The sequence below is a fragment of the Callithrix jacchus genome, chromosome 1, assembly GCF_049354715.1.
Source record: "Callithrix jacchus isolate 240 chromosome 1, calJac240_pri, whole genome shotgun sequence".
Lineage (NCBI taxonomy): Eukaryota > Metazoa > Chordata > Mammalia > Primates > Cebidae > Callithrix > Callithrix jacchus.
Genome location: NC_133502.1, coordinates 26,262,162 through 26,276,399, shown reverse-complemented (window position 1 = coordinate 26,276,399; position 14,238 = coordinate 26,262,162). Strand labels below are relative to the sequence as shown.

The following is a 14,238-nucleotide window of genomic DNA, read 5'->3' as shown; positions in this document are numbered from 1 at the left end:
CTTTGTCTGACTACAACATTCAAAAGGAGTTCACGCTTCATCTTGTGTTGAGACATTGTGGTGCTGCTAAGAAAAGAAAGAAGTCTTACCGCCCTCCCAAGAAGAATAAGCACAAGAGAGAAGGGTAAGCCGGCTGTCCTGAACCATTACAAGGTGGACAAGAATGGCAGGATGAGTCGCCTTCGTGGAGAGTGCCCTTCTGAAGAGTGTGGTGCTGGAGTGTTTATGGCAGCCACTTCGACAGACATTATTGTGGCAAATGTGGTGTGACTTACTGCTTCAACAAACCAAAAGGCAAGTAACTGTATGAGTTAATAAAAGCCATGAACTTTAAACAAAAATGTCAAAAAATGTTTTATCTTTTTTGGAACAAACTTAGAAGATCAAGCAATAAAACATAATTAACTGTTTATGACAAATTTTAAATATGTCACTAAAGAAAGGTGTTCAATTTTGAAAATATGTTGAAGAATCTTGTCTGTTTCAGTTTTGTTTCTGTGGTGTATTGCAAAAATGGATGTTAAAACTTTTTTCTGTAGAACAGAAAATAAATTTCAAATGGATTACAAAAACTAGGAAACATTAAAAAACATTTTTTTAAAGTTATATTTCCAGTCTAACTGAAAGTGCTCAAACTTCTGAGACTCAGAAATAAGAGATGAACATATACTTCCTTTTTTTTTGAGACAGAGTCTTGTTCTTGTCTCACAGGCTGGAGTGCAAGTGCAGTGGCTTGATCTCAGCTCACTGCAACCTCCACCTCCTGGGTTCAAGTGATTCTCCTACCTCAGCCTCCTGAGTAACTGGGATTACAGGCGCCTGCCACCACACCCAGCTAATTTTTGTATTTTTAGTAGAGACAGGTTTTCGCCATGTTGGCCAGGCTGGTCTGGAACCCTTGGCCTCAGGGTCTCCCAGAATGCTGGGATTATAGGCATGAGCAACCATGCCCAGCCAAACATACAATTCTTTATGTTTTGAAGTGCTTCAGAAGTAAATGCTAACTCAACTTGAACTTGAAAACCGCTAAACAATATGCAACCATAATAAACTCTACTTCAGAGTTACAAGATTTTGCCTTGAAAGAAAATGTAATACTGAGAACTTGATTTTGTTTTGGTCATTAGTGATATTTGGGAATCATTAATTTTAACACACTTCCTTGTTCTGACCTAGATTGGAGAGGGAGGTGACTTCAAATTAAATGGATCCTCTCTTTGGTATATATGGTGTATTAGAGTTCTCTAGAGGGTCAGAACTAATAGGATATATATATTTATATATGGGAGTTTATTAAGTACAAACTTACAGGGTTACAAGATCCCACAATAGGCTGTCTGCAAGCCAAGAAGCAAGGAGAGCCAGTCTGAGTCCCAAAACGGAAGCATCCAGCACGGGAGAAAGATGTAGGGTGTAGGCTGGGAAGTATGGCAGTGAAGAGCATTAGCAGTCTGTTTTACTTTACCTTAATATTCAACCTCCAAATATTCAATATGCAAAAGAATCACTTTTTTTTTTTTTTTTTTTTGAGATGAAGTTTCACTCTTGTGGCCCAGGCTGGAGTGCAATGGCGCAATCTCAGCACACTGTAACCTTTGCCTCCCAGGTTCAAGTGATTCTCCTGCCTCAGCCTCCCAAGTCGCTGGGGTTACAGACATGCTCCACCATGCCCGCCTAATTTTTTGTATTTTTAGTAGAGACAGGGTATCTTCATATTGGTCAGGCTGGTTTCGAACTTCCGACCTCAGGTGATCCTCCCGCCTTGGCCTCCCAAAGTGCTGGGATTACAGGTGTGAGCCACCACGCCTGGACAAGGATCACATTTCTAACTATCATTAGGTTATGAGTTATGTTTATCATTTTGATGATCTCCAAAAGCCTCAAGGAAACAGAATTGGCCAGGCACGGTTGCTTAGGCCGGTGATCCCATCACTTTGTGAGGCCACAGTGGGTGGATCCCTTGAGGACAGGAGTTCCAGACCAGCCTGGCCAACATGATGAAATTCTATCTTTACTAAAAGTACAAAAATTAGCCACCACGCTTGAGCCTGGGAGGCAGAGGTTGCAGTGAGCCAAGATTGCGCCCCTGCACTCCAGCCTGGGTGACAGAGCAGACGCCGTCTTAAAAATAAATACATAAAATAAAAATGAAAATACAAAAATTAGCTGGGCGTGGTGTTGCACACTTGTAATCTCAGCTACCATGGAGACTGAAGCAGGAGGATCCCTTGAAATGGGAGGCAGAGGTTGCAGTGAGCTGAGATCAGGCCACTGCACTCCAGCCTGGGTGACAGAGCGAGATTCCATCTCAAAAAACAAAGAAATAAAGAAAAAGAAAAGAAAACATATAATAGAATCAAAGCCAGTGAGGGGCTAAAAACATTACATGAATTTTCTAAAGACAGAAGATACTATTGTTAATTTAAAAATCATAATGCTCTATGGACAGTTTAAATATGTCGATGTCCAGATTCATGTGCAGATTTCATCTTCAGTGTTACTAAGCTGCTTTCAGAATCTCTGCTTTAGTTCTTTCCTTGAATTTCATGTGTTCCCACAGATTGCAGCTGAGACTTCTGTTAATTTGCTTTATTTACTGGCAATCTAATAACTGAATCAGCTTTATCAGATATTTTACTACCCAGATTTCTTCCCACCTGCACAATTAAACCCTTATAAGGGATTAATTCATCAACGTTCAACAAGCCCTTTTCTTTCTTTTTTTAATTTTTTTTTTCCAGCCACAGCAAAACAAAAAAAACCAACCAAACAAAAATCCAAGTCTTTTCTGAATTTAGTGCAGGGCACAGTGAGAAGTTCAAAATAATGTACAATTTAAAATATTCAGGGAGATAAATACATACACATTGCACTAGAAAGTTAAAAAATAACAAGACAAGCCTGTAAAGAAGTGATAATATTCCAGGACAATTTTGAGTAATTAGGTAGCATGAGTGGTTAGCACTGATGGAGGCTACATGGTCTCCTAATTCTAACATTTACCCTGATTACATTAGACCACAGATTACATTAGACTACAGTTAGCTTGAAACAGAATTGCAGAGTTAGACTCCAGGAAACTACTCTAGATACACACCTGTTTGCCTCTACTTAAACATTTGTTCGTTAATAAAACACCAAAGCAAACTAAAAAAAGAACAGAGGAACCTTTCCTGTTTTGAGAACTGGAAAAGCAAAGAGGACTTAAAAAAATTTTTTTTTTAGATGTATTCCAAGACATCAATAGAGGCACTTTTTTTTTGAGATGAACTCTGTTATCGTGGCTGGGGTGCAGTGGCAGAATCTCAGCCCACTGTAACCTCTGCCTCCCAGGTTCAAGCAATTCTCCTGTCTCAGCCTCCCCAGCAGCTGGGACTACAGGTGCACGTCACCATGCTTGGCTAATTTTTGTATTTTCAGTAGAGACGGGGTTTTACCATATTTGTCAGGGTGGTCTCAAACTCCTGACCTCAGGTGATACGCCCGCCTCTGCCTCCCAAAGTGCTGGGATTATAGGCATGAGCCACAGCACCTGGCCCAATAGAGGCACATTTGTCAAGATAATGCTTTCAGAATGCTTTTGTTTTCAAGATATGGGATCATAGAACTTTTAACCTTAACATGAATCACAAGCAGACATTTCTGCTACACATACCTGAATTTCCTAGCTTTGGTCATTACATCCAGAGTCCCCAGGAGATTGTTGGAGTGCAGACATGCTGTGTGTGGGGGGAATGCATGCTGTGTATTGGAGTGCAGACGTGGCATGTGCTGGGGTGCACGTTGTATTGGGGTGTAGATGTGTGGGGGCATACACTATATGGAGGTGCACATTAAATTGGGATGCAGACGTGGTGTTTGCTGGGATGCACTTGTGCTGTGTGTTGGGGCGCACACAGTACTAGGTGCAGACATGGTGTGTGCTGGGGTGCACACTGTATTGAGGTAAAGCTGTATTGGGGTACAGGCGTGGTGTGTGCTGGGGTACACACTGTATTGGGTACAGATGTAGTGTGTGCTGGGGTGCTTACTGTGTATTGGGGTGCACACTGTATTGGGTACAGATGTAGTGTGTGCTGGGGTGCATACTGTGTATTGGGGTGCACACTGTATTGGATGCATGTGTGTTTGTGCTGGGGTGCATACTGTATTGGGTGCACACTGTATTGGGTACACATTCTTGGGTGCAGACATGGTGTGTGCTGGGGTGCACACTGTATTGGTACAGGCATGGTGTGTGCTGGGGTGCATACTCTGTATTGGGGTGCACACTATTGTGGTGCACACTGTATTGGGTGCGGGTGTGGTGTATGCTGGGGCTCATACTGTATATTGGCATGCACACTGTATTGGGGTACAGGCGTGGTGTGTGCTGGGGCGCATGCTGCATATTGAGGTGCATACTATATTGGGGTGCGGGCGTGGTGTGTGCTGGGGTGCATACTGTGTATTGGGTGCATATTGTATTGGGGTGCAGGCGTGGTGTGTGCTGGAGTGCATACTGCGTGTTGGGGTGTACACTGTATAGGGTGCAGGCAAAGTGTGTGCTGCGGTGCACACTGTGTATCGGTCCACACTGTATGGGGTGCAGATGTGTGTGCTGGGGTGCACTGTATTGGGATGCGAACTGTATTGAGGTGCTGACATGGTGTGTTCTGGGGCGGACACTGTGTATTGGGGTGCTGACGTGGGGTGTGCTGGGGTGCACACGTGCTTCGCTAGCAGGCCAGATCCCGGCGGCAGAAGCTAGCACACTAAACGCTCCCCCCGCGCGGCGGACACAGGCCCAGGCTGGTACTGCGCGCACACGAACACCTCGCAGGACCTGGGCTAATAAGGAGAGGAGATTGGCGCGGTCCCGCCTCTTCCTACGGTCTTCCGGCGCGGCACCGCCCTCCTCCCGCCACCCCATGTCCTCCCCGCTCCCACCCCTTCAGGCTCTGGTTCTCTACCCTTGCCGCCGGCGGCTTGAGCCAGGCCGGAAGGAGGCGCTGCCCGAGGCCAAGTCCGGGAGTGGGCGTGGGCCAAGGGCGTGGGCTGGACCTCCCGGCGTAGGGGCGGGGCGCCGTCCCGCTGCTCCTGCGCGCCAGGCCGCGTCCAGGGCCTGGCTCCAGTCTCCGCCCAGTTGCTGGCGCCGGCCGCTGACATGCTGAGGACGCCGGGCCCTGGCCTGGGTGCTCCGCTGCTCCTTGCCGCGCTGGGCCTTGGGCGGGCTGGGTGGCGCGGGCCCGCGGGCCGGCCGGCGAGCGGGGGACGCGGGAAGGCCTGGCTGCAGCCCACGGGCCGGGACACGGGCGTGCAGGTGTACAACAGCCTCACCGGGAGGAAAGAACCCCTAATCGTGGCGCACGCCGAAGCCGCCTCCTGGTGGGCCGCGCGGGACTAGGGAACGGGGGGTGCGGAACGTGGCGGGGACTTCGCGCGGCTGAGCGGGGCGGGGCTTCGGGCGGGTGTTTAGGGAGTTGCGTGGCGGGCGCGGTTCTAGACGCTGGGCTGCGCAGTGCTTTTGCAAGTTTGGTTATGAATTGAGCAAGTATGATAATAAAACCACGGCTATGCATCCCCTAGAAGTAGATACTTTAAAAAAGTATTAGGCCGGGCGCGGTGGCTCAAGCCTGTAATCCCAGCACTTTGGGAGACCGAGGCGGGTGGATCACGAGGTCAACAGATCGAGACCATCCTGGTCAACATGGTGAAACCCCGTCTCTACTAAAAATACCAAAAAAAATTAGCTGGGCGTGGTGGCGCGTGCCTGTAATCCCAGCTACTCAGGAGGCTGAGGCAGGAGAATTGCCTGAACCCAGTAGGCGGAGGTTGCGGTGAGCCGAGATCGTGCCATTGCACTCCAGCCTGGGTAACGAGCGAAACTCCGTCTCAAAAAAAAAAAAAAAAAAAGTATCACACCGGCGGGGCGCGGTGGCTCAAGCCCGTGATCCCAACAATTGGGGAGGTCGAGGCGGGCGGATCACGAGGTCAAGAGATTGAGACCATCCTGGCCAATACGGTGAAACCCCATCTCTACTGAAAGTACAAAAATTTGATGGGGCTGGTGGCGTGCACCTGTAGTCCCTGGTACTTGGGAGTCTGAGGCAGGAGAATCGCTTGAACCCTGGAGGCGGAGGTTGCAGTGAGTCCAGATTGTGCCACTGCACTCCAGCCTGGGCGGCAGAGCGAGACTCCGTCTCAAAAAAAAAAAAAAAAAAAAGTATTATATGATCATTAGAACTGAGAATCGAATGTCTTTTCTTGCAAATATGTTCCAGACGATGGATTTTAACTTTGTTTCCAGGTATAGTTGCGGACCAACTGTTTATGATCATGCGCACCTCGGCCATGCTTGGTGAGTTTCCTGTATTTGAATCTTCGTACTTCAAAGAACCATTTATTTTTTAAAGCCTTTTGCTGATTTCTTTGATCTGTTAAGTGACAGTACGGATGCAGAATAATTCCTACTTGTGGGAATTATTATAACCTCATCTGGTTCTTGGAGCGTTTCTGAGCGCTCACACCCATTTTACAGGTGAGGAAACTCAGGGAAGCCGTGTAGAGTACTGAAAAATGACCCGTTGTGGAACTCGATGTTTCTTTCTGGGTTTGGTGACATCAAGAGGCCTTTGCAGGGTCCCGGGGTCCAGCTGGGCAGAGTCATTCTGTTGAGAAATACTAAGTTTATGAATATTGATGAATGCTGAGTGTGTGATAGAATATATTGTTTGCTAGGAAGAACGATGGCAAGGAAAACCTAGCCGACCACACCCACCCCCCACAGTGGAAAACCATTTGGGGCATTCCAAAGTGGCAGGACAATGTTTAAATATACACCAGTTAAAACAATGCTTTGGGATGTCTGACCCTGCCCCCATGACTCCTCGTGGAGAATACCTTTTAGTTTATCTGTAATCAGTGGTAAGCGGGTAACAGCTGCCTACTTGGTATTTTTTGATGAGAAAATACCTGTTTGTTAATAATAATCACCTGTTAGAATAAATACGTGGATCAGAATCTGCTGGGGGCCTTCAGCCTGGAATGCTGTCAGCCCCTGAGGCTCTCAGCTGGGTAGACTGCTGACCCTCGGGGTAGACCCACTTTGCTCTTCTCTCTAGGTATCTGCCTCTGATTTCCTTCAGTGCCGTCTGGGTGGGCGTCTCCTGGCTGAGCTAGTACTTGGTATCCTTCCTGGGCCTCACCACTTCTTAGCTAGCACTGGGCAGGTCACTTTGTTGCTTTGAGTCCTGGTTTCTTCATCTTTGAGATGACAATGATAATTTGGATCTTATAACAATTTTAGGAAATAATGTCCATAAAATCCTGCATAACACAGTACCTGATATGTGACATGTCACAGGGCTCACAGTGATTGAGGACAAGTAACTTTCCAAGCTTACAAGTTGAGAAGGTGTTGAACTGGGCGAGGCTTGGTTCATCTGACTGCCAGGTGGCTGCTCTCTTGACCTCTTAACCATGAGATGTACTGCCTCCTACATTTGACAAAGTTAAAACATAATGTACAAAAATGACATATTGTACACTTTTTAAAACTTGATATTGTTCAGACCTAGACTAAAAGTAAAAAGTCACATTTACTCTGTATACTTAAAAAAAAACTACATTAAAAAAAAAAAAACCCAACCTGGAAAACCTCTCACAAACATAGAGGAGAAAGAAAACAGTTCCATTACTGAATGAGCCTTAAACCAGAAGGGGATGAGCTAAAATAACTGCAGAGACAGAAGGAAATCTCATCCTTCTATAGAGCTTTGGGGACCCAGCCCGTCTTAGTCTGTGAGCCTGCTGTAACAAAATATCCTCAAATGGATGACTTACAAACAACAGAAATTTCTTTCTGGGCCTGGGAAGTCCAAGATGAAGGCACCAGCGAATCTGGTGTCTGGTGAGGGTCTGCCTGCTGTGTCCTCACGTGGTAGAAGGTACAGTGAATTCCCTGAGGTCTTCTCTGACAGTGTTAACCCCGGTCGTGAGCTTTCTGCCCCCATGACCTCATCACTCCCAGAGGTTCCACCTCCTAAAGCCATCACCTTGGGAGTTAGGGATTCAACCATGAATTTGGAGGGAAGACAAACAGACCATAGCGTGGCCCATTTCTTTGGGTGAGTTAGAGTGTGGAGTCACATGACAAGTCAGGCCCGTCTCCTCCCAGTACACTGGGAAATGGGGCTTTATTTTCCTTGGGGAAATATTAAAAAAAACAAGCCAACCTGGAAAACCTCTCCACAAAGGTAGAAGGGAAAGAAAGAGGTGAGTCCCATGTTTTGAAATTTTCTTTTTTTTTTTTTTAGATGGAGTCTCGCTCTGTTGCCAGACTGGAGTGCAGTGGTGCAATCTTGGCTCATTGTAACCTCTAACTCCCTGGTTCAAGCGGTTCTCCTGCTTCAGTCTCCTGAGTAGCTGGAATTATAGGCATGCACCACCACCCCCAGCTAACGTTTTTTGAATATTTAGTAGAGACGGGTTTCACCCTGTTGGCCAGAATAGTCTCAATCTCCTGACCTAGTGATCCGCCTGCCTTGGCCTCCCAAAGTGCTGGGATTACAGGGGTGAGCCACCACACCCCACTTGAAATTTTCTTGAGTTGTAAGACTGCCAAGAGGTTTATTTAGCCATTTAAAAGATTGACATGCGTTTGAAGAGGACTGAGTAAGAAATCCTAAAAGTTGTTGGGGAAGGAATCTCTTCTCATTTCCAACTAGGAGAATCAAGTCTTGCAGTTTTAATTTGTATAATATTTACCTTTATGAATACAGAAAAGAATACACATCTTGAGTGCATAGCTGAATGCATATTGTAAGCTGTGTCCACACAGGGCTGTTGGTGGTCAGAGCTGGGACTCTCCCCTTGACCACTTTTCTGTCAGCTTGGCCAGCCTCTCCAGGCCTTCGCTGATCTGAGCTGGCCTGCACTGTCACTGACCTGAAGAGGCTCCCTTGCCCACCTCCCTCTCCCCACCTCAGCTCTCCTAGCATTGTACTACTTCCGTGGTTATTTACGTAATCATCTGATGTCATTAGCGTGATCTAATGATTTCAGCTCCAGCAGGGCAGGAATCCGTACAGTGTCTGCAGCAGAAGGGCAGAATTTGAGCAATGAGTAGGGCACAGTTCACTGGAAAGAGACACCCTGAAAAACGGCCTCCACCATTTCCAGAGGAGGTTGTCAGAGGGATGCAAATCCTGTTTGGGGTAGACAAATAGATCAGTTTGGTACCAGTGGGGAGGAGCAGGGGAAGGGATGGGGAGTCAGTTGCAGCCAGGCTGGGGAGGGTGCTGTGTGGTCTAGCCTCCAGATAGTCACACTGGGGCGTTTTGAGGGAAGACTCTCAGCAAATGAATCGTCACCAAGATGAGCATGCTCACCCAATGGATGGAGAAAACTGGGCAGAAAGAGCTAGGCTGATGGTCGCATGGTTCATGGTGGAGTCGGAGAAGCAAGCCAAGGTCGCCTGATGCCGTGTTCTTTTGACGGGACTGCCCAGCACCTGCAGGGGTGTGTGTGCAGGTTTGTATGTAGAGTGGCCCCTGTGGTCACAGCCTGCCTGCAGCATCTCAGGGTCTCAAGCTGCTCTAGGCCCTGCATTCTGTCAGTTCTGCCAAGCTGTGCAGCCCCCGCTGTCTCCAAGGGCAGTTCTGGGACTCAGCCTGGGCTCCTCTGGGCCAAGCCAGGAACTTGACTGTTGTTTTCCTTTGCTTTAGGCTCATGTCATTTTTTTCTTGTAAATCTCACATCTTGTAGAGTCTTTCCCAACTTGAGGTGCATGAAGAGCATGGTGATGATGATGGTAATAATAGCTTTTTTAAAGTTTTATTTATTTTTTGAGATGAAGTTTCACTCTTGTTGCCCAGGCTGGAGTACAGTGGCGTGATCTCGGCTCACCACAACCTCCATCTCCTGGGTTCAAGCGATTCTCCTGCCTCAGCCTACCCAGTAGCTGGGATTACAGGCATGCACTACCATGCCTGGCTAATTTTGTATTTTTACTAGAGACAGGGTTTCTCCATGTTGTCAGGCTGGTTTCAAACTCCCTACTTCAGGTGATCCACCCGCCTCGGCCTCCCAAAGTGCTGGGACTACAGGTGTGAGCCACCGCTCCCTTCTGTGTTTGTAGAATTACTGCTGTGCAGGCACTAGGACTGGACAGCAGTCCCGTGGAGTGGTGGAATTTTGCCCAGTTTGTAAGCGAGTAGACTGAGGCCAGAAAAGGTTAATTATCTTGTTGAGGAATTTTGGAGATAGTTTTGTCCCTGGAACTAAGATTTGGTCTCAGCTGTGTTTGTGGTGGAGTGAGGGGGAGGCATGTGGGAGGTTAAGGTGATACAGTAACGTGGCTAGGATTCCCCTACCTCACCCTAAGAGAAAACAGTTTTATGAACTAAAATGTAGAGAGGCCACATGAATAGCAGAGGTGAGGGTGACATTAGATAACCTTGAATTTTAAGGTTACTTTTATGGAAAACAGATTCTTGAGATGCTAAGTGGATTTTAAACCCTTCTAGTTTTAAAAATCTGAGTTACCACAGAATAGTATACAAATAAGCTGGCATTTTTAATGTTCCGTACCAGTGTATGTGTTCTTAGGAGTAATCTTATATGGCTTCAATGGGATTGTACTTGTTTTGATTTGGTATTTGCTTCTGTCTATTTTGTCATAGTGAAAAGTTAGAATTACTCTAGAACATGAACAATAATGGTGAAAACACTACTTTAACTGGGAGATTGTATTATGACTGAATTTTTATACAATTAAATAGACTTCAACTCCCTTAAGCAACAACTCTCAAACTAAAAATGCTAATATTTTGTCCTGAAATTGATGCAATACCTTTGTCAGTTTCGCCTGTGAACCCCTCTGGCCCAGGGCCTGGCGTCATCAGTGAGAAGGTGCTTCCTTAAGCTGACCGCTGTGTCACACAGTGGCAGTCAGGGAGCAGCGTGTTAAAACGGAGCAGGTGTTTTTTAACGTGATAACTGTGACGGCTTTGTGTACTAAAGGCATCCTGACACTTTTTTCTTTCAGCTCGTATGTTAGATTTGATATCATTAGAAGGATTCTAACCAAGGTTTTTGGATGCAACATAGTCATGGTGATGGGCATTACAGATGTGGACGATAAAATCATCAAAAGAGCCAATGAGGTAAGTGGAGAGAATTACATCTGTTGATAACACCATGGATTAGTATTCTGAGCCCACCCTGGAAGTGGTTCTTGGCCGTAGTGGCTCACACCTGTAATCCCAACACTTTGCAGGGCTGAGACGGGCAGATCGCCTGAGGTCAGGAGTTTGAGACCAACCTGGCCAACATGGTGAAACCCCATCTCTACTAAAAATACAAAAATTTGTCGGGTGTGGTGGTAGGTGCTTGTAATCCCAGTTACTCAGGAGGCTGAGGCAGGAGAATCGCTTGACCCCGGGAGGCGGAGGTTGTGGTGAGCCTGATTGCGCCACTGCACTCCAGCTTGGGTGACAAAGGAGACTGTCTCAAAAAAGGAGGAGGAGGTTCTTGTTTGCGTTTTACATGTAGTTCTCAGGTCTTACTGTCCATGTGTGTCCAGTGAGTGTGATCTGAGATGTGAAACAGTGGCGGGTTATCAGGGTGATCTTTGGTGTTGGAGTAAAGGAAGTTGACATCTATTGTATTGTGATCACTGGAGCCTTTTCTGTGGCCTTATATCATTACCTGTTGTGGTTCTCTCCTGGCTCGAATCTTACTCCCTGCCCTGGCCCTTCAGCCTTCAAAGGAAATTTGAAGTGATTTGAGATCTACAGAAAAATGGCAAGAACAGTACAGAGATCTCCTGCAGCTGCCCCGGGTTTCCTACTTGCCATCATTGTGCCACGTTGGGCCATCATCTTCCTTCTGTTCTAGACTTTTCCCACTAGCCCGCCCTGTCCTCTCTGCACACGCCACGCGGGCCTTCAGAGCAAGGTCACTGGCTCTCTAGGCCTGCACCTCCCTCTCCCCGTCAGGAACTGAGCATTGCTGTGGTGCGCTGGCGTGGGTGACGTGGACATTGGCCCTTAGGTGTTGTCCCTGTCCTCCAGCGCCTCTTTCTTTTCTGGTCCAGAACCCCTTCCAGAGTCCTGTGTCTCCATCTCCCTCAGTCTTCAGTGGTTCCCTGGCTCATGTCCTTGATGGGGTCAAAGATTACAGGACTTTGATTTTGTTGGTGGGCCTCCACTCAGGTTCGTTGGATGTGTCTCTGTCTTACAGAAGAGTCGAGAGGTTGAGACGATTGCATTTTGAGGTTGCACAGATTTTCAGGGGCAGGGCCATGCCCAGGGCTCTGAGTTCAGCAGTCTCTGGGCAAGTCCCCCTGCCTGGTGGGAATGGCCTGCACATTTGGGGCGGGAGCAGAAGTCTCCTGCTTATGCAGGCTGAGGGCTCCAGTGGAGCCTGGCCCACACCTGGAGCATGGCACCTGACAAGCTTTGGGAAGACAAAGCAGTGGATGAGGTTGTCCAGGCAGGCGGGACATTGGAGGCATCTCCTTGGGCTCTCCCTGATGGCTGGGGGCCAGTGCCCTGCACATCACTTCTACCAGAAGGGCTTTGGGGGGTCCTTTGACTTTGCCTGCTGGTGAGGAAGACTTTTTCTAAAGAAGACATTCTGATGCAACACTGTCGCTGTGCGCACCTCACGCTGTCTTATGCTAGCTCTCTCCATTGCGGCTGCTTCCTCTAATCTCCATTCTCTCTGGACATTTTTGACCATGTCACAATTCACTGTGGTTTAGCATACGAGGCAGTCTACTCGTTTGTGTGTTAGGATGATTGGTTCTTTCCTTTTCCCGAATCTGATGCAGGAATTTAAAGCTGGCCTAATTTTGGTGTTAACAGTTATCCTAGGTGAGGTGTAGTCTTGTGGTACCTTTGCCAGTTAGCATTGCTTTTACCAGCATTTATTAACGCTGGAAATTTTCTAACATACCTGAAGTAGAGAGAAGAGCACAGTGAACCCGGGTACCTGTCCCCACCATACGAAGCCAGCAGCTGTTCCCTCCCTGTTCTCATTGCTTTTGTGGAGCCCACCTGTGGCGTGTCCAGTGGTGGGCTGCTGTCTGGAGATTGTAACACTCCAGGGACATATTTTTCCATTTCATTTTCCCATGTGGTGCTCTTCTGAAGTCTGGCTAATTAGACGGTGTTCGTCTTAGTCTGTGTGGTGCTGCTGTAACACCACCACAGACTGGGTAATTTATAATGAACAGAAGTGTATTTCTCACTGTGCTGGAGGCTGGAAGACCAAAACTGAGGTGCCAGCATCAGGCAAGGGCCTTCTATTGTATCTTCCCGTGGTTGAGGGCAAGAGGGCAAGCAGAGAGCGAGCCCCTGCCAGAAGCCCACTGCCCCCAAACCCCTTTTGGTGTTTTTTGGAGACAGGGTCACAGTGTGTCGGCCAGGCTGGAATGCAGTGGTGTGGTCATAGCTCACTGCAGTCTTGATCTCCTGGTCTCAAGGAATTCTCCCACCTCAGCCCTCCTAGCAGCTGGGACTACAGCTATGCACCACCACACCTCGCTATTTGTTTTTTATTCTATTTTTAGAAGAGATGACGTTTCACTATGTTGCCCAGGCTGGTCTCAAACTGCTGAGCTCAAGCAGTCCTCCTGCCTCAGCCTCCCAGAGTGCTAGGATTACGGGTGTGAGCCACTGCACCTGGCTGGAAAGCCCTCTTATTAAGGCATTAAGCCCGCCCCTGAGGGCGGGACCCTCATGGCCTGATCCCTTCTTAAAGTTCTCACCTCTTAATACTGTTACCAGGGCAAATACATTTCAATGAGTTTTGAAGGGGTCAAAAAGAGGCTGAACTCTGTCATTTGTTCAATGAACAGAGAGCCCTTCTCTTGTCTGTCTCTTGTTTGTTAGGCATGAGGCAGAGGAATGGCGTCAGGTCAGGGAACATTTTTACCGAGGTTGCTGTCTTCTTGTTTTCTACTGATTGGTCTTTCTCATAACTGGGTAGACTCCCACCGCGTGGGGCTGTGTAGCTGTTCTAACCTTTCCCCAGTTGCCATTTGTTTTGCTTCTAGTTGTTAAAAAGAGTGTTGCTATGAATATATATGCTTTTGTTTTGTTTCCTCATAAACATATTTACTGCGGCCGAACTCAGTGGCTCACGCCTGTAACCCCTGTACTTTGGGAGGCCAGATCACTTAATACAGGAGTTTGAGACCAGCCTGGCCGACATGGCGAAATCCTGTGTCTGAAATGCAAAGTTAACCAG

General features: G+C 47.5%; 1 protein-coding gene across 6 annotated transcripts in view; it reads left to right on the top strand.

The window, feature by feature from the left end:
- CARS2 (cysteinyl-tRNA synthetase 2, mitochondrial) overlaps nucleotides 1–14,238 on the top strand; it is a 62,444-nt gene that overhangs the window by 2,381 nt on the left and 45,825 nt on the right. For 5 of the 6 annotated variants that reach the window (XM_017970468.4, XM_002742542.6, XM_078330816.1 and 2 more), the window contains exons 1-3: nucleotides 5,113–5,367; nucleotides 6,290–6,340; nucleotides 11,030–11,147. In XM_017970468.4, coding sequence (XP_017825957.3) covers nucleotides 5,147–5,367; nucleotides 6,290–6,340; nucleotides 11,030–11,147 — 390 coding nt within the window. In that variant the 5' untranslated portion in view covers nucleotides 5,113–5,146. Of the gene's footprint in view, nucleotides 1–5,112; nucleotides 5,368–6,289; nucleotides 6,341–11,029; nucleotides 11,148–14,238 lie in introns of those variants that run through there. The other variant, XM_078330774.1, reaches the window with a different exon arrangement.